This window comes from Coregonus clupeaformis, chromosome 24 (assembly GCF_020615455.1).
Source record: "Coregonus clupeaformis isolate EN_2021a chromosome 24, ASM2061545v1, whole genome shotgun sequence".
NCBI classification, from domain to species: Eukaryota; Metazoa; Chordata; class Actinopteri; order Salmoniformes; family Salmonidae; genus Coregonus; species Coregonus clupeaformis.
In genome coordinates this window covers 10,935,886-10,959,240 of record NC_059215.1, presented here as the reverse complement: position 1 = coordinate 10,959,240, position 23,355 = coordinate 10,935,886, and the positions used below count along the sequence as shown (strand labels likewise).

Below are 23,355 nucleotides of genomic sequence, written 5' to 3'. Positions count from 1 at the left end.
AGTGGTCCTATGGACAAATACTCCAATCTCCGCTGTGGAGCTTTGCAGCTCCTTCAGGGTTATCCTTGGTCTCTTTGTTGCCTCTCTGATTAATGCTCTCCTTGCCTGGTTTGTTGTGGCGGCCCTCTCTTGGCAGGTTTGTTGTGGTGCCATATTCTTTCAAAAAAATGTATAATGGATTTAATGGTGCTCTGTGGGATGTTGAACATTTCGGATATTTTTTTATAACCCAACCCTGATCTGTACTTCTCCACAACTTTGTCCCTGACCTGTTTGGAGAGCTCCTTGGTCTTCATGGTGCCGCTTGCTTGGTGGTGCCCCTTGCTTAGTGGTGTTGCAGACTCTGGGGCCTTTCAGAACAGGTGCATATATACTGAGATCATGTGACAGATCATGTGACACTTAGATTGCACACAATATATCTTAAATGCAATGACTTCTGAAGGTAATTGGTTGCACCAGATCTTAATTAGGGGCTTCATAGCAAAGGGGGTGAATACAGATGCATGCTCCACTTTTCCGTTATTAACTTTTTATAAAGTAATTTTTTTCATTTCACTTCACCAATTTGGACTATTTTGTGTATGTCCATTACATGAAATCACTTTTAATTACAGGTTGTAATGCAACAAAATAGGAAAAATGCCAAGGGGGATGAATACTTTTGCAAGGCACTGTATTTTCTGTATACTTTTGTTTTGCTCATGTTAAAGGTGCCATACAAAAAGTTACCTGTTGCAGATTGGGATGTCACACCTCCAACAACCTCAACGATTCGGATTGGTAGCCCAGGTAATTTAACATTCGGAGTGGCTGTGGATCCGACTTCTCTGGACCCCTCTTCCTGAACTTTAGGCTACTCTGTTTTGTTCCAAACACACTGGAAAACATGGGTTTGATTTTGTTGAATTATTCTCACTGTAATTTAGGTTTTGTACGTGTCCACGTTGTTGTGGGAGCTGTCCTTGGACCATTGATGTGTTGCACTGTGGTTGCACTTGGTCTACTCCTCAGAAAACAATCAATGTCACGCTCACTGAGTAAGACCAAATCCTCTCTCTTTGATAGCCTACCTACATATCATACTGTAGTTATGAAAATAGTATTATTTTGTTTATGTTTATGTTTATAATTTGTGTCCCTTAGCATTTCCATCATCTGAAGTATCAGATCCTGTAGACATTGCACAGGTGAATTGGATAATTGTTGATGCTTATAGTTTGAATAAGATTTTGCATGCCGTAATTAGACAGCAGTATTTAGGCTATATGCACCAACTCACTCAACAAATAAACTCTACCCAATGCCCCACCCCTCTCTCTCTCTCTCTCTCTCTCTCTCTCTCTCGCTTTCAGGATGAAGAGGACACTTGTCATGTGTATGATGAGATAATTATGTACAGCTCCAACATTCTCCCCCAGGAAGACAGTGACTTGTACTGCACCATTAGGTTTTGTGAAACCCCACCGGAAATAGATGACAATGCTCTCTACTCCCTCCTGACACTAAATTAACAAAGACCTCAGTGAGGGTCACAAGTCTTTAATCAGTATGAAAATGTATGCACTCACTAACTGTAAGTCTCTCGGGATAAGAGCGTCTGCTAAATGACTAAAATGTAAATGTAAATGATAGAGGGCATTCTCACAACACTGCCAACACATTGATGGTGTATGTACAGTACAGTATGACCAGTGTTTAGAAGCTTTGGATTGGCGACCATTATTGCTATTGTGTGTGTGTGTGTGTGTGTGGTATACAGTTGAAGATCGTCAGATATTTCCCACTGTTTCCCTGCATCTGTTTCCTCTGATACAGTGCCTAGTGAAAATAAAAAGTATAGAACATTTTCCAAAATATTGTATAATTTTTTTTTAAACGATGTCTTGATTGCGTATGTCTTCACACCATTACAGCTGTGAAACATTTTGAATGAGATTCTACCATGAAGGAATTGTCCATAGAGCTCCGAGACAGGATTGTGTCAAGGCCATAGATCTGGGGAGGGTACCAAAAAATTTCTGCAGCATTGAAGGTCCTCAAGAACACAGTGGCCTCCATCATTCTTAAATGGAAGAAGTTTGGAACCACCAAGACTCTTCCTAGAGCTGACCGCCCGGCCAAACTGAGCAATCGGGGGAGAAGGGCCATGGTCAGGGAGGTGACCAAGAACCCGATGGTCACTCTGACAGAGCTCCAGAGTTCCTCTGTGGAGATAGGACAACCATCTCTGCAGCACTCCACCAATCAGGCCTTTATGGTAGAGTGGCCAGACGATTTTTTAAGTATTGTGGTGGCAGCATCATGTTATAGGAATGCTTGTCACCGGAAGGGACTGGGGAGTTTGTCAGGATAAAACAAAAATATGAAAGGAGCAAAGCCCAGGTAAAAAGTTACAGCAAAATCCGCTTCAGTCTTCTGAAAACCTAACCCTGGGATAGAGTTTTATTTTTCAGAGGGACAATTACACAATTTCTTATGTCAAAGACACACCAGAATGGCTTTCCAAGAGGTGTTGAGTGTTCCTGAGTGGTCCAGCCTTAGTCAGAGACAAGGTTTGAATATTGCTCTCTATCAATGACTCCCACCCAAATCTACTGAGCTTGAGCAATTTTATAGTGCGCAATCAAGTCATCTTTGTTTTTTTAGTTATTTTGTTTATTAATTTTCAATATTTTATATAATTTTTCTTTAACTTTGAAAATGTGGAGTAGGTTGTGTAGATCGGTAGGAAAATTATCCAATGTATTCCCTTTTGAGATTTCATTTTAAGGTAGCAAAATGTGAAGTTCAGGTGGGCCTTTGCGCTTCAGCAAACAAAGGAAAGGAGGGGTGCTGTGCAAGGGGTGTGTAGACTTTTACTAGTGACTGAATGTCTGTTTCCTCTGATATGTTTGAACAAGTAGAGATGGCTAATTTCTGAAAACTCCAGTGGGAAAGTATGCTATCTAATTGCACACTACAGCATTCTGCATGCCCACATTATCCAAACACATTTTGTATGGCAGTAGGCCTACTTGATAATTATAGGCTATTTATTATTTTGTTGTATAGTTTTTGTCACACTGCTCCGTTTATAATGTGAAGACCATGGCAACAAACTTGTCATCTCTTATTTAATCATATTTGCACTCAGTGTGTGCATGGTTGCCAAAATACTCAGATGATCCATATGGTTTTATGCCTGGACTACAACATTGTTAATACCCAGGCTGCCTTGAAACTACGGTAGTCTGCACCGTCCGTTGCCATTTATGGTTTGAGAGGTTAGATAGGGAGTGACGTTTGTTAGGGAGTGACGTTTGCAGTGCCGAACGAGGTTCATTGAAGTCTAGGTTGAAGTATATCTGCGACCTAGATTCATTGAAGTCTGCTACTCCAGTGAGGCGGCGGGGAGACCAAAACACGGTGAGTAAAGATTATATCTGGTCATAACAACCGTTTTGTGCTAATCAATACTCCAATATAGATGTAGGTCGGTGGTAATGTTAGAAATGTGTCAGATGTCAAAGTAGGACAGCTAACTATGGTAGTTGCTCGCTAGTTACAGCGAAAGTCTAGGCCGGATGGAAGGGAGGCTAACGTTAGCGAGCTAAAACAGCTAGCTAAAGCAACTAGCATAACAAGCCGAAGGGAGTTGGCTGTAGCTAGTTCGCAACTAACTAGCTAATTTTGGCTAGTTGGCAATTGATGGATTTACCATTAACAAGTTAGCCACTACCCGGTTGGCTCACCTAGATGGTGTACTGGTAGCTAACTATAACTTTGAATCGGTCCAGGATGGCAAATGTGGATTAGCTTAACTAAATAGGTAGGTAGCCAACTTCGCCAGCTAACTAGCTAAAGTTAGCTAGCTGGCTAACTAAATGGTAACTTGGCTGGCTAAATTAGCTAGCCACCTCTCATCCCCACCCCTAGCTACAGATTGTTACACCATATAATGTGATTTAACCAAAGGTTTTTGGTATCTATTACTGGGAGTAACAGGTTACGTACTGTTTGGTGTGATACATATAATTTTCGACCAAGTAAAGGAATAATCCACCCCAGAAATAAAATCAATTTGATGAAAGCCTATCTATCAGTGGGTAAAAACAATGTTTTAAGTGGTCTGTCTGAAATCGTGGAAGAACTTGTCATCGATATACTGAACAAAAATATAAATGCAACATGTAAAGTGTTGGTTCCATGGTTCTTGAGCTGAAATAAAATATCCCAGAAATTTTCTATATGCACAAAAAGCTTATTTTTCTCAAATGTTGTGCATACATTTGTTTACATCCCTGTTAGTGAGCATTTCTCTGTTGCCAAGATAATTCATCCACCTGACAGGTGTGGCATATCAAGAAGCTGATCAAACAGCATGATCATTACACAGTTGCACCTTGTGCTGGGGACAATAAAAGGCCACTAAAATGTGCAGTTTTGTCACACAACACAATGCCAACGATGTCTCAAGTTTTGAGGGAGCTTGCAATTGGCATGCTGACTGCAGGAATGTCCACCAGAGCTGTTGCCAGAGAATTGAATGTTCATTTCTCTACCATAAGCCGCCTCCAATGTCATTTTAGAGAATTTGGCAGTACAACCAACCCGGCGTCACAACTGCAGACCATGTGTAACCAAGCCAGCCCAGGACCTCCACATCCGGCTTCTTCACCTGCGGGATCGTCTTGAGACCGGACAGCTGATGAAACTGAGGAGTATTTCTGTCTGTAATAAAGGCCATTTTGTAGGGAAAAACTCATTCTTATTGGCTGGGCCTGGCTCCCCAGTAGGTCGGCCTGGCTCCCAAGTGGGTTGGCCTATGCCCTCCCAGGCCCACCCATGGCTGCGCCCCTGCCCAGTCATGTGAAATCCATAGATTAGGATCTAATGAATTCATTTCAATTGACTGATTTCCTTATATAAACTGTAACTCAGTAAATTAATGGTGATAAGGTGGAAAAAAACAGGGAAAATGTGTGCTTTCTTTATGAAACACCATTTTCCACCACCATGCTAAAGTGGCTAATGCCTAAGAATGCTAGTCCTGGGTATTGCGTTCAGCCAATCAGGTTGCAGCAGTCTGTTTACCCCTGGCTGAATGCAGGGTGCAACATCAGGAAGTAGCATTAGCCACTAGCATGGCGGTGGAAAATTGTGTTTCATAAAGAAAGCATATTTTCCAATTTTTTCCCCGCTCCTTCTCACCATTAAATCTAGTTATGGGCGAAATTGACGCCTTTGCAGCCTGAATGGAGAATGTTTTTAGGTACGAACCATCAATATTGCTATCTGCTGGCCTTTAGGCTAGTTCTCGTCACTGGAGATAGTGTTATTCCCTATCACATTTTAATAACGCTTTTAAAACAATTACCTGCTCTCCAGATCACCAAATCAGCAAATAAATGGTATGGGCATACTTGTCTAGAACACATCCATTCGCTTATATCGTCATGTGCTCTATCTAAACAGTGTACCAAATTATTCAACTCAGTTTCTCCTTCAAGTACCATCTCGCAATGCGCCCTGTGTCATGCAGCGCGACACATCTCCTTCGCATAGAGTTGATCAGGCTGTTGATTGTGGCCTGTGGAATGTTAACCCACTCCTCTTCAATGGCTGTGCAAAGTTGCTGGATATTGGCGGGACAGGAACACGTTGTCGATCCAGAGCATCCCAAACATGCTCAATGGGTGACATGTCTGGTTAGTATGCAGGCCATAGAAGAACTGGGACATTATGAAACATGAGGTGAGCCTCAGGATCTCATCACGGTATCTCTGTGCATTCAAACTGTCATTGATAAAATGCAATCGTGTTCGTTGCCCGTAGCTTATGCCAGCCCGTACCACAACCCCACCGCCACCATGGGGCACTCTGTTCACAACATTGACATCAGCCAACCGCTCGCCCACACAACGCCATACTGTCATCTGCCCGCTATAGTTGAAACCAGGATTCATCCGTGAAGAGCACACTTCTCCAGCATGCCAGTGGCCATCAACGGTGAGCATTTGCCCACTGAAGTCGGTTACGATGCCGAACTGCAGTCAGGTCAAGACCCTGGTGAGGACGACGAGCACGCAGATGAGCTTCCCTGAGACGTTTGACAGTTTGTGCAGAAATTCTTTGGTTGTGCAAACTCAGTTTCATCAGCTGTCCGGATGGCTGGTCTCAGACCATCCTGCAGGTGAAGAAGCCGGATGTTGAGGTCCTGGGCTGGCGTGGTTACACGTCGTCTGCGGTTGTGAGGCCGGTTGGACGTACTGCCAGGTTCTCTAAAATGACGGAGGTGGCTTTATGGTAGAGAAATAAACATTCAATTATTTGGCAACCGCTCTGGTGGACATTCCTGCAGTCAGCAGGCCAATTGCACGCTCCCTCAACTTGAGACATCTGTGGCATTGTGTTGTGTGACAACTGCACATTTTAGTGGCCTTTTATTGTCCCCAGCACAAGATGCACGTGTGTAATGATCATTTTTAATTATCTTCTTGATATTCCACACTTGTCAGGTGGATGGATTATCTTGGCAAAGGATAAATACTCACTAACAGGGATGTAAACAAATTTGTGCAAAAAATGAGAGAAATAAGCTTTTTGAGCATATGGAACATTTTATATTTGATTTCAGCTCATGAAACATGGGATCAACACTTTACATGTTGCGTTTTATATTTTTGTTCAGTATACAATAAATAATTGTTTTGCTCCTTGTGTATGTCCTGTGTAGCTCAGTTGGTAGAGCATGGCTTTTGCAACACCAGGGTTGTGGGTTTGATTCCCACGGGGGGCCAGTATGAAAATGTATGCACTCACTAACTGTAAGTCGCTCTGAATAAGAGCGTCTGCTAAATGACTAAAATGTAAGTAATCCAACAATGTGTATGCCACCATCTTGTCTATTTCAAATCTTCTCTCATTGATCATAACCTAACGTAGCAGGCATAGAAGGATGCCTGAGTGGAGTCCCTACTTCTGTTTTTTTAGGGGAAACTGAAGTTGGGTTAAAAATACTGTATCCCTGAGAACAAGAAACATCCGGTTTCTTCCGATTCCGTGGAGAGTGCATTGATTGAGACAAGTGAGTGTCATCATGACATGCGCCACTTTGGGGTGGAACCACCTGTCTCAATCAATGAGGAAAAAAATGTGAAATGGACAAGATGGCGGCGTACAAGTTGTTTGATTACTTAATGGAGCAAAAAATGTATTTATTTGAATAAAGCATTTTCTAAATTAAAACGCACCACCTGCAACTGGACACTGACATTTTAGAAGATGCATGTTTGGCAGAATCGCTAGTATCGGCAAGTTAAGGTTGGTAAAAATCCTGTGCTACACTAAACAATACCTAACCTGTAACTCACAGTAATGGATAGGGCTGTTACGATGAGCGTATTACTGCCACACCGGCGGTCACGAGTAATGATGGCAGTCAAATTCCACGTGTCCATTTAGTCACGGTAATTAGGCTTCTCCAAACTCTGATGCTGCTGATGGTCATTAGTAGCCTACCAAACTTGCTAACTGCCAGCACTCTATTGTCCCTCTAATCACTCTGACATCAATGCAAATGTGATCGAAAATCTAATCAAACACTTAATGAGACCTCATGTTGCGCAACATTTCTATAGGCTATGCAATTTTGTGAGAAGACAGAGTGATGGCCTGTATTAAAAAGAGGAGGATCCCATCAGCTTTCTATAGGCTAGACCTACTATATTTATTTCTTAACTCAAATCAAATTGTATTTGTCACATGCGCCGAATACAACCGGTGTAGACCTTACAGTGAAATGCTTACTTACAAGCCCTTAACCAACAATGCAGTTTTAAGAAAAGGGGGAAAAAAAGTGTTAAGTAAAAAATAGATAACAAAAAAAGATATATATAAATAATTAAAGAGCAGCAGTAAAATAACAGTAGTAATTGAGGTAATATGTACATGTGGGTAGAGTTAAAGTGACTATGCATAGATAATAAACAGAGTAGCAGCAGCAGCGTAAAAGAGGGGTTGGGGTGGCAATGCAAATAGTCCGTGTAGCCATGATTAGTTGTTCAGGAGTCTTATGGCTTGGGGGTAGAAGATGTTTAGAAGCCTTTTGGACCTAGACTTGGCGCTCCGGTAACGCTAGCCGTGCGGTAGCAGAGAGAACAGTCTATGACTAGGGTGGCTGGAGTCTTTGACACATTTTAGGGCCTTCCTCTGACACTGCCTGGTATAGAGGTCCTGGATGGCAGAGAGCTTGGCCCCAGTGATGTACTGGGCCGTACGCACTACCCTCTGTAATGCCTTGCGGTCGGAGGCCGAGCAGTTGCCATACCAGGCGGTGACGCAACCAGTCAGGATGCTCTCGATGGTGCAGCTGTAGAATTTTTTGAGGATCTGAGGACCCATGCCTAATCTTTTCAGCCTCCTGAGGGGAATAGGCTTTGTCGTGCCCTCTTCACAAATGTTTTGGTGTGTTTGGACCATGATAGTTTGTTGATGTGGACACCAAGGAACTTGGACTACGCTGAGCTGTAGTCAATGAATAGCTTTCTCATGTAGGTGTTCCTCTTGTCCAGGTGGAAAAGGCCAGTGTGGCGTGTAATAGAGATTGCATCATCTGTGGATCTGTTGGAGCGGTATGCAAATTGGAGTGGGTCTAGGGTTTCTGGGATAATGGTGTTGATGTGAGCCATGACCAGCATTTCAAAGCACTTCATGGCTACAGACGTGAGTGCTATGGGTAGGTAGTCATTTAGGCAGGTTATCTTAGTCTTCTTGGGCACAGGGACTATGTTGGTCTGCTTGAAACATGTTGGTATTACAGACTCAGTCAGGGACATGTTGAAAATGTCAGTGAAGAAAGACACTTGCCAGTTGATCAGCGCATGCTCGGAGTACACGTCCTGGTAATCCGTCTGGCCCTGCAACCTTGTGAATGTTGACCTGCTTAAAAGTCTTACTCACATCGTCTACGGAGAGCGTGATCACATAGTAATCCGGAACAGCTGATGCTCTCATGCATGCTTCAGTGTTGCTTGCCTCGAAGTGAGCATAGATGTGATTTAGCTCGTCTGGTAGGCTTGTGTCACTGGGCAGCTCGCAGCTGTGCTTCCCTTTGTAGTCTGTAATAGTGTTCAAGCCCTGCCACATCTGACGAGCGTCGGAGCCGGTGTAGTACGATTCAATCTTAGTCCTGTATTGACTCTTTGCCTGTTTGATGGTTCGTCGAAGGGCATAGCGGGATTTCTTATAAGCGTCTGGGTTAGAGTCCCACTCCTTGAAAGCCGCAGCTCTACCCTTTAGCTCAGTGCGGATGTTGCCTGTAATCCATGGCTTCTGGTTAGGGTGGGGACGACGTCATCGATGCACTTATTGATGAAGCCAGTGACTGATGTGGTGTACTCCTCAATGCTATCGGAAGAATCCCGGAACATATTCCAGTCTGTGCTAGCAAAACAGTCCTTTTAGCTTAGCATCTGCGTCATCTGACCACTTCCTTATTAACCGAGTCACTGGTGCTGTACACTGGACAACTCAGAGTATGCTATTCTGTTCTTCTGAAATAGACTACATTTTCTTCATATCATGTTTCTTTAGACCTTTCTCAAATAAATGTTGGATTTATTGTGATGGTGTTTGCTATATTACATGGATTTATTGTGGTGGTGTTGGCTATATTACATGGATTTATTGTGATGGTGTTGGCTATATTACATGGATTTATTGTGATGGTGTTGGCTATATTACATGGATTTATTGTGGTGGTGTTGGCTATATTACATGGATTTATTGTGATGGTGTTGGCTATATTACATGGATTTATTATAATTTTTCAAATGTAGATGTTCCAAAGGTCTGCATCTGTGGCTTGTAGGCTATGCATGGAAGCCAGGAGATGCTAAATGTTAATGTTAATTAACAGTCAGTTACCGTGAGATCGGCAGTTATTTGCTTGACAATCACCAGCTGACACATTTTCATGACTGCCACAGCTCTAGCAATGGATAACAAATATTTCGTTAAATCACATTGTCTGATGTAACAATCTGTAGCTACCCCACCTCTTAGCTAGGGCCGGGACGATACCAGTATTGCGATACTCGTTAGTATCGTGGCAAAGAAACAAAACACAAAGCGGATTTAACTTCTTTGGGAAAACAGCCCTAATGTTGGAAACAAACATAATCTAAGCTATAGTACACTATTTTACATACAGCAGGTTTTTATATTATATTATATTTTTAAAGGACCGAATAGTTTGATCTGCTTCGTCTTTTCATTTTTGCCATGGAAAAAGTATTGCGATACTGGTATTGTCACAGCCCTACGCTTAAGTAGTTCTAACTTTACACTGGAACCGTCTTGCTTTTATCAAAGTGATGAGCTACACCATTTCCTATTAGCTATAGCTAGTTAGCTTGCTAGTTAACTAGCTAGATTGAGATTCACACATTTATGTTGCATTTGCAGCTAGCTAGCTACACTACATGGCCACAAGTATGTGGACACCCTTAATTAGTGGATTCGGCTATTTCAGCTACACCCGTTGCTGACAGGTGTATAAAATCGAGCACACAGCCATGCAATCTCCATAGACAAACATTGGCAGTAGAATGGCCCGTACTGAAGAGCTCAGTGACTTTCAACGTGGCACCGTCAGAGGATGCCACCTTTCCAACAAGTCAGTTCGTCATATTTCTGCCCTGCTAGAGCTGCCCCGGTCAACTGTATGTGCTGTTATTGTCAAGTGGAAAGATCACTATGCGCAATGCCAAGCGTCGGCTGGAGTGGTGTAAAGCTCGCCGCCATTGGACTCTGGAGCAGTGGAAACGTGTTCTCTGGAGTGATGAATCACGATTCACCATCTGGCAGTCAGACGGACAAATCTGGGTTTGGCGGCTGACAGGAGAACGCTACCTGCCCCAATGCCTAGTGCCAACTTAAAGTTTGGTGGAGGAGGAATAATGGTCTGGGGCTGTTTTTCATGGTTCGGGCTAGGCCCCTTAGTTCCAGTGAAGGGAAATCTTAACCCTACAGCATACAATGACATTCTAGACGATTCTGTGCTTCCAACTTTGTGGCAACAGTTTGGGGAAGGCTCTTTCCTGTTTCAGTATGACAATGCCCCTGTGCACAAAGGGAGGTCCATACAGAAATGGTTTGTCGACATCTGTGTGGAAGAACTTGACAGGCCTGCACAGAGCCCTGACCTCAACCCCATCGAACACCTTTGGGATGAATTGGAACACCGACTACGAGCCAGGCCTAATCGCCCAACATCAGTGCCCAACCTCACTAATGCTCTTGTGGCTGAATGGAAGCAAGTCCACGCAGCAATATTCCAACATCTAGTGGAAAGCCTTCCCAGAAGAGTGGAGGCTGTTATAGCAGCAAAGGGGTTACCATGATTTTGGAATGAGATGTTCGACGAGCAGGTGTCCACATACTTTTGTAAATAGCAAGGGTGGCTATTATTGTCTTTTGAGAATTATGATTTGATGCATGAAATGCCATTCAGGAGAACTCCCATGTGCAATAAAAGCAATCAATTAACCACATTCCCATCAGGTGTCCCCTTTGTATGCATTTAAGATTGTCAAAAATAATTGTTATCCATAGATAAAATAATTGAAGCTTATGTCTCTCAATTTAGAGAACTCTGACATGTTTAAAGTAGCAAAGGTTTTAAAATCTGACAAACTTTCTCTCACTCAGAAGTCTGAAAGAAGCCAGGAGTGATTTGGCTGTCTGATGACTGATAAGCAAAATCGGCTTTTATGCAGTCAATTGCACCTCAATTTTGAACAGAAATCTGTGTAAACACAGATAACCTTATGTTGCCCTTTCATTGGCACATTCTGAATGGGTTTCTTTTGTAGTCCTAACAATTGTCTGGTTTTCTTATCATTCAGGCCTTTTTCAAGTTTAGTGAGGATTCTGAGACCATGTTGATGGTGATGAGTAGATGATTCGGCCTAATGTACGCCCACTGTTTGACTAAATCTGTCTCACTCCCAACTCCCTCAAAGTGCAGACCTAAGATTATTTACATAAAGTGAACTGCAATTTACATATTGTCTTTTTCCTATCTTTGTGGGGATTCTCTGGAGTAGCCTAACTCCTTTGGCTCCCACCACAGCCTCCACACCTGCCAACAGACGTCAGTGTGTGTCCTGTGAACTGCTAGCCCTCCCTCACCAGATGTATTGGGGAGTTGTCGCTTCCAGCCTTGTACACGGTAGGTTATGACCTTAAAGTGCGTGTTTTTGCTGGAAAATGAGCTTTAGTGCAGATATTAGGCTATATGCTGCCTTGGAATGTTCAACTCACATAGCGTTAGTAATAAGAACGAAAGAAAGTTGCCTAGCTACAGGTTTTCAGTCGAGTTAATTGTTGTCTATTGTGTTATCTGGATCTGAACCCTCAATGACTTGTAAGATATCAACAGGCTAGTGTTCTCACTGCCGGTGTGCAGTGGGCATGGTGGATGTGCCAACATCCTGTCAACATGGAAACACTCTCTATATCAGCTGTGCTTTGCAGGAATTCTAAGATTGGGATTGACCATGTGAAGTTCTAAAGGCATTTATTTGCTTAAGTGCTACTCCAGATGTGTTATCTCTTATCAGTAAGTTAGAGGCTACTAAAGGCTGTGGCCACATCAGATATAAATGAAATGCCTTTTTGAAACGTTTGTGGCAGACTCTTTGTTTACCATTCTTACTGCGTCTGTGGGTTCTAAGTATGCTTCTAGAATGGAGCTGATATCAGAATCAAACACAAGTTGCCTTTCTTGGTCTGGTCATTCTCTTACTCTAATCTCTGTTCTGTTTTCTATATGCACAACATTTTCACAGAGGGGGTGTATTGCAATGGCCTGAGGATTGACCTTTGTAACATCCCTCATACCGCCCATCTTTCCATTGTAGGCTTGTGGTGCTGCTGTCCTTGCATAGTGGGTTTGGATTGTTTCTCTGCACATAAAACACAATGATTTTCTCATGGAGTAGCTTTTGCCATTGCCTGGTGGTTATTCCTATTTGACATAAGACATGTTGATTTATTGGTGGAAAAGATGCATGTTAAACACGTTGTTTCCAACGTGGTCCCCAATGGAATAAGCACAATACAGACAAAAGTAAAATGGGTTTCGTGGGGATAATATTCTGGGGGAGAAGTGTCTCTCCTGGCAGGTGCTTCACATTTCCATGGCTGGCTCCAAGACAGAACAGGAAATGCGAATTGGATAGTTTTGTAATATCAAGTCATAAATACTTGACTGTTTTATGAGTTTCATAATGTTGTGCTAATTTTACAAGCCCTACTTATCTCTGTGCCAAGCTGATGGAGGTGGCGACTCCTCACCCCACACGGCCTGCTCCTAAGCATGCTAATGAGATGAAGCTATTTGTGGCACTGTGGCTATTACCCACCAACTCCATAGAGACTGAGCTGTCTGACAATTACCGTCAGCTCACTGTCACTCACTCAAGTGTTAAAGATGTAGGAACAAATCTCTGGGTTATCTTGGCTCTTCTCTATTTGTTTCCTTCTTTTGAAAAGGGAACATGGCCTCGTCATGTCAGCTGATGTCCCTGGGTAGTGGGTGGGATGGAGAGATTATTATTTTGGTAGAGGGAGAGGAGTTTCAGTTCCTGAAATATGTGTTGTCAAAGGGGATACCACTAGCAGACAGTTATGTTTAGGCTGAGCTATGTATGAGTAGTTAGATAATGGGAAAGCCAAGAGGAATGAACCACTACACAATGTTACGTCTAGATCTGATGAAAGCTGAAAGACATTATTGGGTTCTCATCTGTGGCTGGCAATGTGTTCAATTATATAAATAGTGACGTAAGTAGGCCTAACCAATGCTCTCTCTTGTCTCTCCTCTTGCAGACGTTTGTGCTGTCTAGTGAAGTAACCCCACCATGCGTGAATACAAACTAGTGGTGTTAGGCTCCGGAGGTGTCGGCAAATCGGCACTGGTGAGTAGTGCCTTGCCTAGGTTTCTATTGAGGCATCCTGGGCATAAGTGATTTGAGTGGGCATTTGATTTTGAGAATGTATGTCACTATATATTTATGCTCTTCTCTCCTTGCTTATTCTCTTCCAGACAGTCCAATTTGTACAAGGTATTTTTGTGGAAAAATATGACCCCACAATAGAAGACTCCTACAGAAAGGTATGCTGCCCTAAAGTTACTAAGAGCTCCATTGCCACCACTCAGGTGTCAACATTTTACTAAACGTTACTCCCTCTCTCCCACAGCAAGTTGAAGTGGACGGGCAGCAATGCATGCTTGAAATCCTTGACACAGCTGGAACAGTAAGTAGAACATGTCCACGTTAGCCATGGTAACAGATTGTATGATGGCAGTAAACGTTAGCCATGGTAACAGATTGTATGATGGCAGTAAACGTTAGCCATGGTAACAGATTGTATGATGGCAGTAAACGTTAGCCATGGTAACAGATTGTATGATGGCAGTAAACGTTAGCCATGGTAACAGATTGTATGATGGCAGTAAAGCGTTAGCCATGGTAACAGATTGTATGATGGCAGTAAACGTTAGCCATGGTAACAGATTGTATGATGGCAGTAAACGTTAGCCATGGTAACAGATTGTATGATGGCAGTAAACGTTAGCCATGGTAACAGATTGTATGATGGCAGTAAATATGACCAGTATGTCATGGAGTCTTTCGTCTGCTGTTTTACAGGAGCAGTTCACAGCAATGAGGGACCTGTACATGAAGAACGGTCAAGGCTTCGCTCTTGTATACTCCATCACGGCACAGTCCACGTTTAACGATCTACAGGACCTGAGGGAACAGATCCTGAGAGTAAAGGACACTGAGGATGTGAGTATTGTAGCTATTCAGGGCTCAGTCACTGTTGTTGACACTGATGTGAGTATTGTAGCTATTCAGGGCTCAGTCACTGTTGTTGACACTGAGGATGTGAGTATTGTAGCTATTCAGGGCTCAGTCACTGTTGTTGACACTGATGTGAGTATTGTACCTTATTAGGGCTTTCACTGACACTGAGGATGTGAGTATTGTAGCTATTCAGGGCTCAGTCACTGTTGTTGACACTGATGTGAGTATTGTACCTTATTAGGGCTTTCACTGACACTGAGGATGTGAGTATTGTAGCTATTCAGGGCTCGGTCACTGTTGTTGACACTGATGTGAGTATTGTAGCTATTCAGGGCTCAGTCACTGTTGTTGACACTGATGTGAGTATTGTACCTTATTAGGGCTTTCACTGACACTGAGGATGTGAGTATTGTAGCTATTCAGGGCTCGGTCACTGTTGTTGACACTGATGTGAGTATTGTAGTTATTCAGGGCTCAGTCACTGTTGTTGACACTGATGTGAGTATTGTACCTTATTAGGGCTTTCACTGACACTGAGGATGTGAGTATTGTAGCTAATCAGGGCTCAGTCACTGCTGTTTGACGTGCTTCCATCACTTAGGCCTTGTTTTCAATGCATTTATTACAGCTGTTACGATCACTATGATACGTTTATGATTTGTATGCAGTTATGTTCTACAGTGCCTTCAGAAAGTATTCACACCCCTTGACTTTTTCCCCACATTTTGTTGTTACAGCCTGAATTTAAAATGGATTCAATTGAGATTGTGTCACTGGCCTACACACAATACCCCTTATTGTCAAAGTGGAATTATGTTTTTAGAAATGTTTACAAATTTAATTAAAAATTAAAAAGCTGAAATGTCTTGAGTCAATAAGTATTCAATCCCTTTTTATGAAAAGCCTAAATAAGTTCAGGAGTAAAATGTAGCTTAACAAGTCACACAATAAGTTGCATGGACTCACTGTGTGCAATAAGTGTTTAACATGATTTTTGAATGACTACCCCATCTCTGTACCCCACACAATACAATTATCTGTAAGGTCCCTTAGTCGTGCAGTGAATTTCATACACGGATTCAACCACAAAGACATGGGAGGTTTTCCAATGCCTCGCAAAGAAGGGCACCTATTGGTAGATGGGTACAAATAAAGAAAGCAGACATGGAAATCCCTTTGAGCATGGTGAAGTTATTAATTACACTTTGGATGGTGTATCAATACACCCAGTCACTACAAAGATACAGGCGTCCTTCCTAACTCAGTTGCCGGAGAGGAAGGAAACCGCTCAGGGATTTCACCGAGGTCAATGGTGACTTTAAAACAGTTAGATTTTAATGGCTGAGAGAGGAGAGAACTGAGGATGGATCAACATTGTAGTTACCCCACAATACTAACCTAAATTACATAGTGAAAAGGAAGCCTGTACAGAATAAAAAATATTCCAAAACATGCATCCTGTTGAAATAAGGCACTAAAGTAAAACTGCAAAAAATGTGGCAACGAAAGCGTTATGTTTTGGGCAAATTCAACACATCACTGAGTACCACTCTTCATATTTTCAAGCATGGCGGTGGCTGCATCATGTTATGGGTATGCTTGTCATCAGCAAGGACTAGGGAGTTTTTTAGGATATAAAGAAACGGAATCGAGCTAAGCACAGGCAAAATCCTAGAGGAAAACCTGGTTGTCTGCTTTCCAACAGACATTGGGGGAGCATGGCAGAGAAGATGGTGGCTTTGAGATCGAAATGTCATGGTTGATGTTTGCCAGTTTCAGCCATGCTCTTATTTCTGCCCCATGCAGAGTTTGTGCATGATTGATTGATTGTCACATTATGGAGACTGTAATGTCCTATATTTTTGTTTTGAAAAGAAACTGAGTAAAGAACCATCTCAAAGCCTTCCCTCTATTTCTCCCTATTCTGTATCAGGTCCCCATGATCCTGGTAGGCAACAAGTGTGACCTGGAGGATGAGCGTGTGGTGGGCAAAGAGCAGGGTCAGAACCTGGCCAGACAGTGGAACAACTGTGCCTTTCTAGAGTCCTCAGCTAAATCAAAGATCAACGTTAATGAGGTAAGCCCCACTGCTTTCACTTCCAGTCACCTGAACTGAATTAATGTGTTTTATATCTCGGAGTTGAAAGGAATTGCAACAATAAATAAAATGTTGTCAAGGAAACAAGTGTGATTATCTGGAGGCTATGACAGAGTTAGTTAATGTATCTCTAACTACCGGCTCCTTTGCGCCTCTTTAGATTTTCTATGACCTGGTCAGACAGATCAATAGGAAAACGCCGATAGAAAAGAAGAAAGCAAAGAAGAAGTCAAATTGCACACTGCTCTAAAGTTCTCACTTGCAGCAGCTCTGAGTCAGGTGAGATCCAAGGGGTGATATGGAACCTATGTTTAATGGTTTTTACGGAGTCTAATTTTATCATAATTCCATGAGTATGTACTTGCATTGATATTTTTGCTTTCTATCATAATAACCTGTCTCACATTCTTTACTGTCACGCATTACATGTGCAATTGCTCTCACATGGAATGTACACTCCCCTACGTATTCATTTGGACAGTGAAGCTGAAACCTTTAATTAGTCTCTATACACCAGAATTTTGGATTTGAGGTCAAATGTTTTATTAGGCGACAGTACAGAATGTCACCTTTTTATTTGAGGGTATTTTCATATCTGTTTTGCAGTTAAGAATGTATGTTTCTAGTGCCGCCATTTGAAAGTGTCATAAGTAGTTGTACAAATTCACTTAGTGTATTACATTTAGTAAAACGTATATATGGTCCCATATTCCTAGCACGCAATGACTACATCAAGTTTCTGACTCATGTTTTTGGGGGTTATGATATTTATGCCTATAATTTTCTCTCATTATTCACAATTCATTCATGATTATCCGTAATCATGGTAGCAATGCATCCACATTAATGTATAAGTGTTCAGAAACATTATTCTTATTTACAATAAGTGACTCAAGATGACAATACATTATTTACCATTAATTTCTATTGGGCACAACATAATCTGAAACGCAACCAAAACAAACTGCAAATGCATCCAACAAGTTTGTAAAGTCACAAGCTTGATTTAGTTATTACGTGTTAGGAATATGGGACCAAATACTAAACTTTAGACTACATTTAATACACTATAAGTGAATATCATGACGAAAAACGCTAACCTGCAAATAAAAGGTGACAGTCGCCATATATAAAACATTTTCTCAAATCCAAAATGCTGGAGTATAGAGCCAAAATTCAAAGTTTTAGCTTCACTGTCCAAATAAATATGTACGGGTGTGTAAATAAAAGTACCTCTGGACTACCATGTCCTTGTGTCTCTTATCTGCAGGAAGCTGCAATACAATACTGTTGCCCAGTTGGAACGTGCCAGCATTCCAAGATCTTTCAACAACGTTTGGAGAAGTTTGACAAAGGCAGACAAGTAATTCTCTACTTCACCACTCTAATAATGGAGGATTATTCTTCTTGGATACTCTTCTCTGCTTTTTAATGGTTATAAAATCCAGACCTTTTTCTCTTTTTTTTTTTTTTTCATGGGACAGCCTTGTGATGAAGAGTTTTGCCTTTCCCCTGTTTTGGAAATTACAATTTAAAACAAGAGACCACCATGCGGATTTGGGGAATTAAGTTGTTTTGATTGCAAATATTGTCAGATCTTTGGCACATTTCAAATGACCAAATGTTTGCAAAGTACATCATGGGAAATGTGGGCCCTTTTCATTACCATACCCTTCTGCACTAATTGTGTCTACAGTAATGCATCAATGTCCATATGTTTTCTCCTACTACTTTTAAGGACTTGTATTCATCAAATAACATATTTCCTAAGTGACTTTGTTTTATATGGGAAGCTGTAAGGCTTTCATATTTCCCATAATATATTCTAATTACTGTTTTGCATACTGAAGCTGTGGAAAATGTATATTTTATAGAATGGGGGAAATGAAGAGACGTGATTTGTGTGTCTTGAGGCTGAAAATATATTGTACTAAAAACCAACTCTAATATTGCTTCTTGTGTTAGTTACCCTGTCAAATGATTTTCCAGCTTTTATGAATGATTAAATTTTAGTACATTTTCATTCTTTTGTCAATGCCTTTTTTTTTTATATACATGATAGTAATTAATAGTTGTGAATAAATCAAAAGGTAAATCAGAGATGAACATGCTCTCTCAATAAAAAATACCCACACTGAGGCCTGTTTCACACAACACAATTCCAATTCACACCTGTACAGTTTAAACCAGTGTTTCCTAAACTCAGTCCTGGGGACCCCAAGGGGTGCACATTTTGTTTTTTGCCCTAGCACTACACAGCTGATTCAAATAACTCATTAAGCTTTGATTATTTGAATCAGCCAGCTGTGTAGTGCTAGGGCAAAAACCAAAACGTGCACCCTTTTGGGTCCCCAGGACTGAGTTTGCGAAACACTGGTTTAAACTGTACAGGTGTGAAATGGAATTGTGTTTTTCAGTGTTGTAGACTCCAGTCTCGAGACCATTTTTACTCGGTCTTGGACAATGAGGACTTGTAATTTCTTCAGAGAGCAGACGAGACCCATGGACCTGATTTATAACCATTATAAATATCTGCATGGGTCATTTCTGAAAAGACTGCGCACGCACAAAAAATATTGAGATTCATAAACTTGGCGCAAGCTGTACATACGCATGTTTCCCGTTATAAATCAGACCTGTTATTAAACTGTGCATGAATTAGCATTATAACCACCTGAAAAACACCCATCATTCACCTTTTATGGAGACCAACAGTGGAGGTGTCATAATACCCATAAAACCTAGCATTCAAACGGAAATGGTTCCAATCGTTTTTCCACCATACATTTTTCCCATAGGGGATTTTAGAAACACTTAAAATAAGGGCTGTGTTACGTGATATCTTACCTTGGCGTGACGTTTTGATAACCATGTAAATATCTCGGACAAGGTGACTTTTATCAATATATTTGGCTCTATTTACTCTGATTAGAAAATGTTTATTAGCTTCAACGTGGACATCATGCAAAACTACAGATCCCTGCAAGCTCCTGCACGTCATCTAGCTGACACCTTTGCTAACAGGTATTGTGTCAATTTAAAACGTGCACAAGACAGTTCCAGAATTGTCAATTGAAAGAAATATAGCCAATTTATTAATTACTACATTTAGCTAACATTGGATAGTTAATCCAGAGATTCTTATCTTTGCCACGATTTGGCAGTCTCCTCCAGATCATCATGGCATTTGTAGTTCTTTATGATAGCCACATTAGCAGCTAATTAGCATTTCATTTTGGGTGGGGGTAAATACAGGTGAATGTATTGATAAAAAGGCACCTTGTCCTAGGCACCTTGGTTATCAAAACGTCACGCCAGGGTAGCCTACATGAGAATCAGCCCTTATTTTAAGTGTTTCTAAAATCCCCTATGGGAAAATGAATGATGGAAAAACGATTGGAACCATTTACCTGTTTGACCGCTAGGTTTTACAGGTATTATGACTCATACTGTGGTATATAATGCCCTTTGTTGTATACTTTGGAAGTATTGTAATTAGGCTGAGAAGTCTAAAGGAAATAGTCATGGCAAACTTGATCAAATGTCTTTGGAGGTGGCAGAATGTTTGCTTTTGCAGTAACATTTGCTGTATCTGACTGTGAAACACACAAAAAAAAATCAAATTGTTTTGGACCTGTAAACAGATTTGCATTCCATAATGTTTTGCATTTACTTTTTCCCAAACCTAAATATGCTGCACAGCCCGCGAATTGAATTTTTTTTAACTACTATTTGCAGTGGTAGCCTACACATTTCATTGCAAAATATCAACTGTCTGTTCACCTGTCAATTTCTACTATAGGCCTGTGTTATAAACCGCTCTCCCTTTCGGATGCATAGAGCAAAAACAAATTATAATAGCTTATCTAATAGGCCCAATTAACTGAGATGCGCATTGTAATTTGTTGTATGGCTACTTCGTGAATATGAACTCATCATAGCCAGAAAAGGTGAGGAATTTATTTTGCAATGGTTATGTATATTTATTATGTATTATGTTTAAATTAAATACTGTCTACTCGAGAAATGTGACATTACAGTATTCAGACAGCCTACAAAGTCAATGAAAAAGGTGAACCGTCTGTTCTACCGTTGAACTGCACTTCCGATCGCATTGAGCAAAATACTTGAAATAGCTTATCTATTTACTACTGTGAAGTGGGTCCAATTAAATGAGAGATGGAAGGAATGGTCGCCTATCCTAACTAGTTTTTTAGGCATATAAGCTATTTTGCGAGTATGAAACCATCACAGTCAGAAAAGGGGAGGAATTTCTGCAATGATCATGGAAATGAAATAAATAATAGGAAATAGATGCCTTTTATTTTCACCTTTATTTAACCAGGTAAGCCAGTTGAGAACAGGTTCTCATTTACAACTGCGACCTGGCCAAGATAAAGCAAAGCAGTGCGATAAAAACAACACAGAGTTACATATGGGGTAAAAAAACAAAGTCAAAAATACAACAGAAAATATATATACAGTATGTGCAAATGTAGCAAGTTATGGAGGTAAGGCAATAAATAGGCTATAGTGCAAAATAATTACAATAGTATTAACACTGGAATGCTAGATGTGCAAGAGATTATGTGCAAATAGAGATACTGGGGTGCAAAAGAGCAAAATAAATAACAATATAAGGATGAGGTAGTTGGGTGGGCTAATTTCAGATGGGCTGTGTACAGGTGCAGTGATCGGTAAGGTCCTCTGACAACTGATGCTTAAAGTTAGTGAGGGAGATAAGAGTCTCCATCTTCAGAGATTTTTGCAATTCGTTCCAGTCATTGGCAGCAGAGAACTGGAAGGAATGGCGGCCAAAGGAGGTGTTGGCTTTGGGAATGACCAGTGAGATATACCTGCTGGAGCGCAGACTACGGGTGGGTGCTGCTATGGTGACCAATGAGCTAAGATAAGGCGGGGATTTGCCTAGCAGTGATTTATAGATGGCCTGGAGCCAGTGGGTTTGACGACGAACATGTAGTGAGGACCAGCCAACAAGAGCGTACAGGTCACAGTGGTGGGTAGTGTATGGGGCTTTGGAGACAAAACGGATGGCACTGTGATAGACTACATCCAATTTGCTGAGTAGAGTGTTGGAGGCTATTTTGTAAATGACATCGCCGAAGTCAAGGATCGGTAGGATAGTCAGTTTTACGAGGGCATGTTTGGCAGCATGAGTGAAGGAGGCTTTGTTGCGAAATAGGAAGCCGATTCTAGATTTAACTTTGGATTGGAGATTCTTTATGTGAGTCTGGAAGGAGAGTTTACAGTCTAACCAGACACCTAGGTATTTGTAGTTGTCCACATACTCTAGGTCAGACCCGTCGAGAGTGGTGATTCTAGTCGGGTGGGCGGGTGCCAGCAGCGTTCGATTGAAAAGCATGCATTTAGTTTTACTAGTGTTTAAGAGCAGTTGGAGGCTACTGAAGGAGTGTTGTATGGCATTGAAGCTCGTTTGGAGGTTTGTTAACACAGTGTCCAATGAAGGGCCAGATGTATACAAAATGGTGTCGTCTGCGTAGAGGTGGATCTGAGAGTCACCAGCAGCAAGAGCGACATCATTGATATACACGGAGAAAAGTGTCGGCCCAAGAATTGAACCCTGTGGCACCCCCATAGAGACTGCCATAGGTCCAGACAACAGGCCCTCCGATTTGACACACTGAACTCTATCTGAGAAGTAGTTGGTGAACCAGGCGAGGCAGTCATTTGAGAAACCAAGGCTATTTAGTCTGCCAATAAGAATGCGGTGGTTGACAGAGTCGAAAGCCTTGGCCAGGTCGATGAAGACGGCTGCACAGTACTGTCTATTATCAATCGCGGTTATAATATCGTTTAGGACCTTGAGCGTGGCTGAAGTGCACCCATGACCAGCTCGGAAACCGGATTGCATAGTGGAGAAGGTACGGTGGTATTCGAAATGGTTGGTGATCTGTTTGTTAACTTGGCTTTCAAATACTTTGAAAGGCAGGGCAGGATGGATATAGGTCTGTAGCAGTTTGGATCTAGAGTGTCACCCCCCTTTGAAGAGGGGGATGACCGCGGCAGCTTTCCAATCTCTGGGGATCTCAGACGTTATGAAAGAGAGGTTGAACAGACTAGTAATAGGGGTTGCGACAATTTCTGCGGCTAGTTTTAGAAAGAAAGGGTCCAGATTGTCTAGCCCAGCTGATTTGTAGGGGTCCAGATTTTGCAGCGCTTTCAAAACATCAGCTGTCTGAATTTGTGTGAAGGAGAAGCGGGGGGGGCATGGGCAAGTTGCAGTGGAGGGTGCAGAGTTGGTGGCCGGGGTAGTGGTAGCCAGATGGAAAGCATGGCCAGCTGTAGCAAAATGCTTGTTGAAATTCTCGATTATTGTAGATTTATCGGTGGTGATAGTGTTTCCTAGCCTCAGTG

At 41.7% G+C, this 23,355-nt stretch overlaps 1 protein-coding gene and 1 long non-coding RNA gene across 3 annotated transcripts; both read left to right on the top strand.

The window, feature by feature from the left end:
• Positions 1 to 951: 951 nt before the first annotated feature.
• On the top strand, positions 952 to 1,734 carry LOC121537435. The gene is made up of 3 exons (XR_005995068.1): positions 952 to 1,040; positions 1,147 to 1,190; positions 1,356 to 1,734. It is a non-coding gene; the product is annotated as an uncharacterized LOC121537435 (long non-coding RNA).
• Positions 1,735 to 3,276: 1,542 nt separating this feature from the next.
• Positions 3,277 to 18,984, top strand: LOC121538058 (ras-related protein Rap-1A). Of its 2 annotated transcripts, XM_041845807.2 has the most exons (9): positions 3,280 to 3,408; positions 12,093 to 12,217; positions 13,879 to 13,967; positions 14,096 to 14,164; positions 14,251 to 14,307; positions 14,703 to 14,843; positions 16,795 to 16,938; positions 17,120 to 17,238; positions 18,230 to 18,984. In XM_041845807.2, the coding sequence occupies exons 3-8, from the start codon at positions 13,911 to 13,913 to the stop codon at positions 17,207 to 17,209; spliced, it is 558 nt and encodes a 185-aa protein (XP_041701741.1). In that variant the 5' UTR covers positions 3,280 to 3,408; positions 12,093 to 12,217; positions 13,879 to 13,910; the 3' UTR covers positions 17,210 to 17,238; positions 18,230 to 18,984. The 2 variants fall into 2 exon arrangements, with proteins under 2 accessions (XP_041701742.1, XP_041701741.1); XM_041845808.2 differs by lacking the exon at positions 12,093 to 12,217 and having other exon boundaries at positions 3,277 to 3,408.
• The last annotated feature ends 4,371 nt before the right edge of the window (positions 18,985 to 23,355 follow it).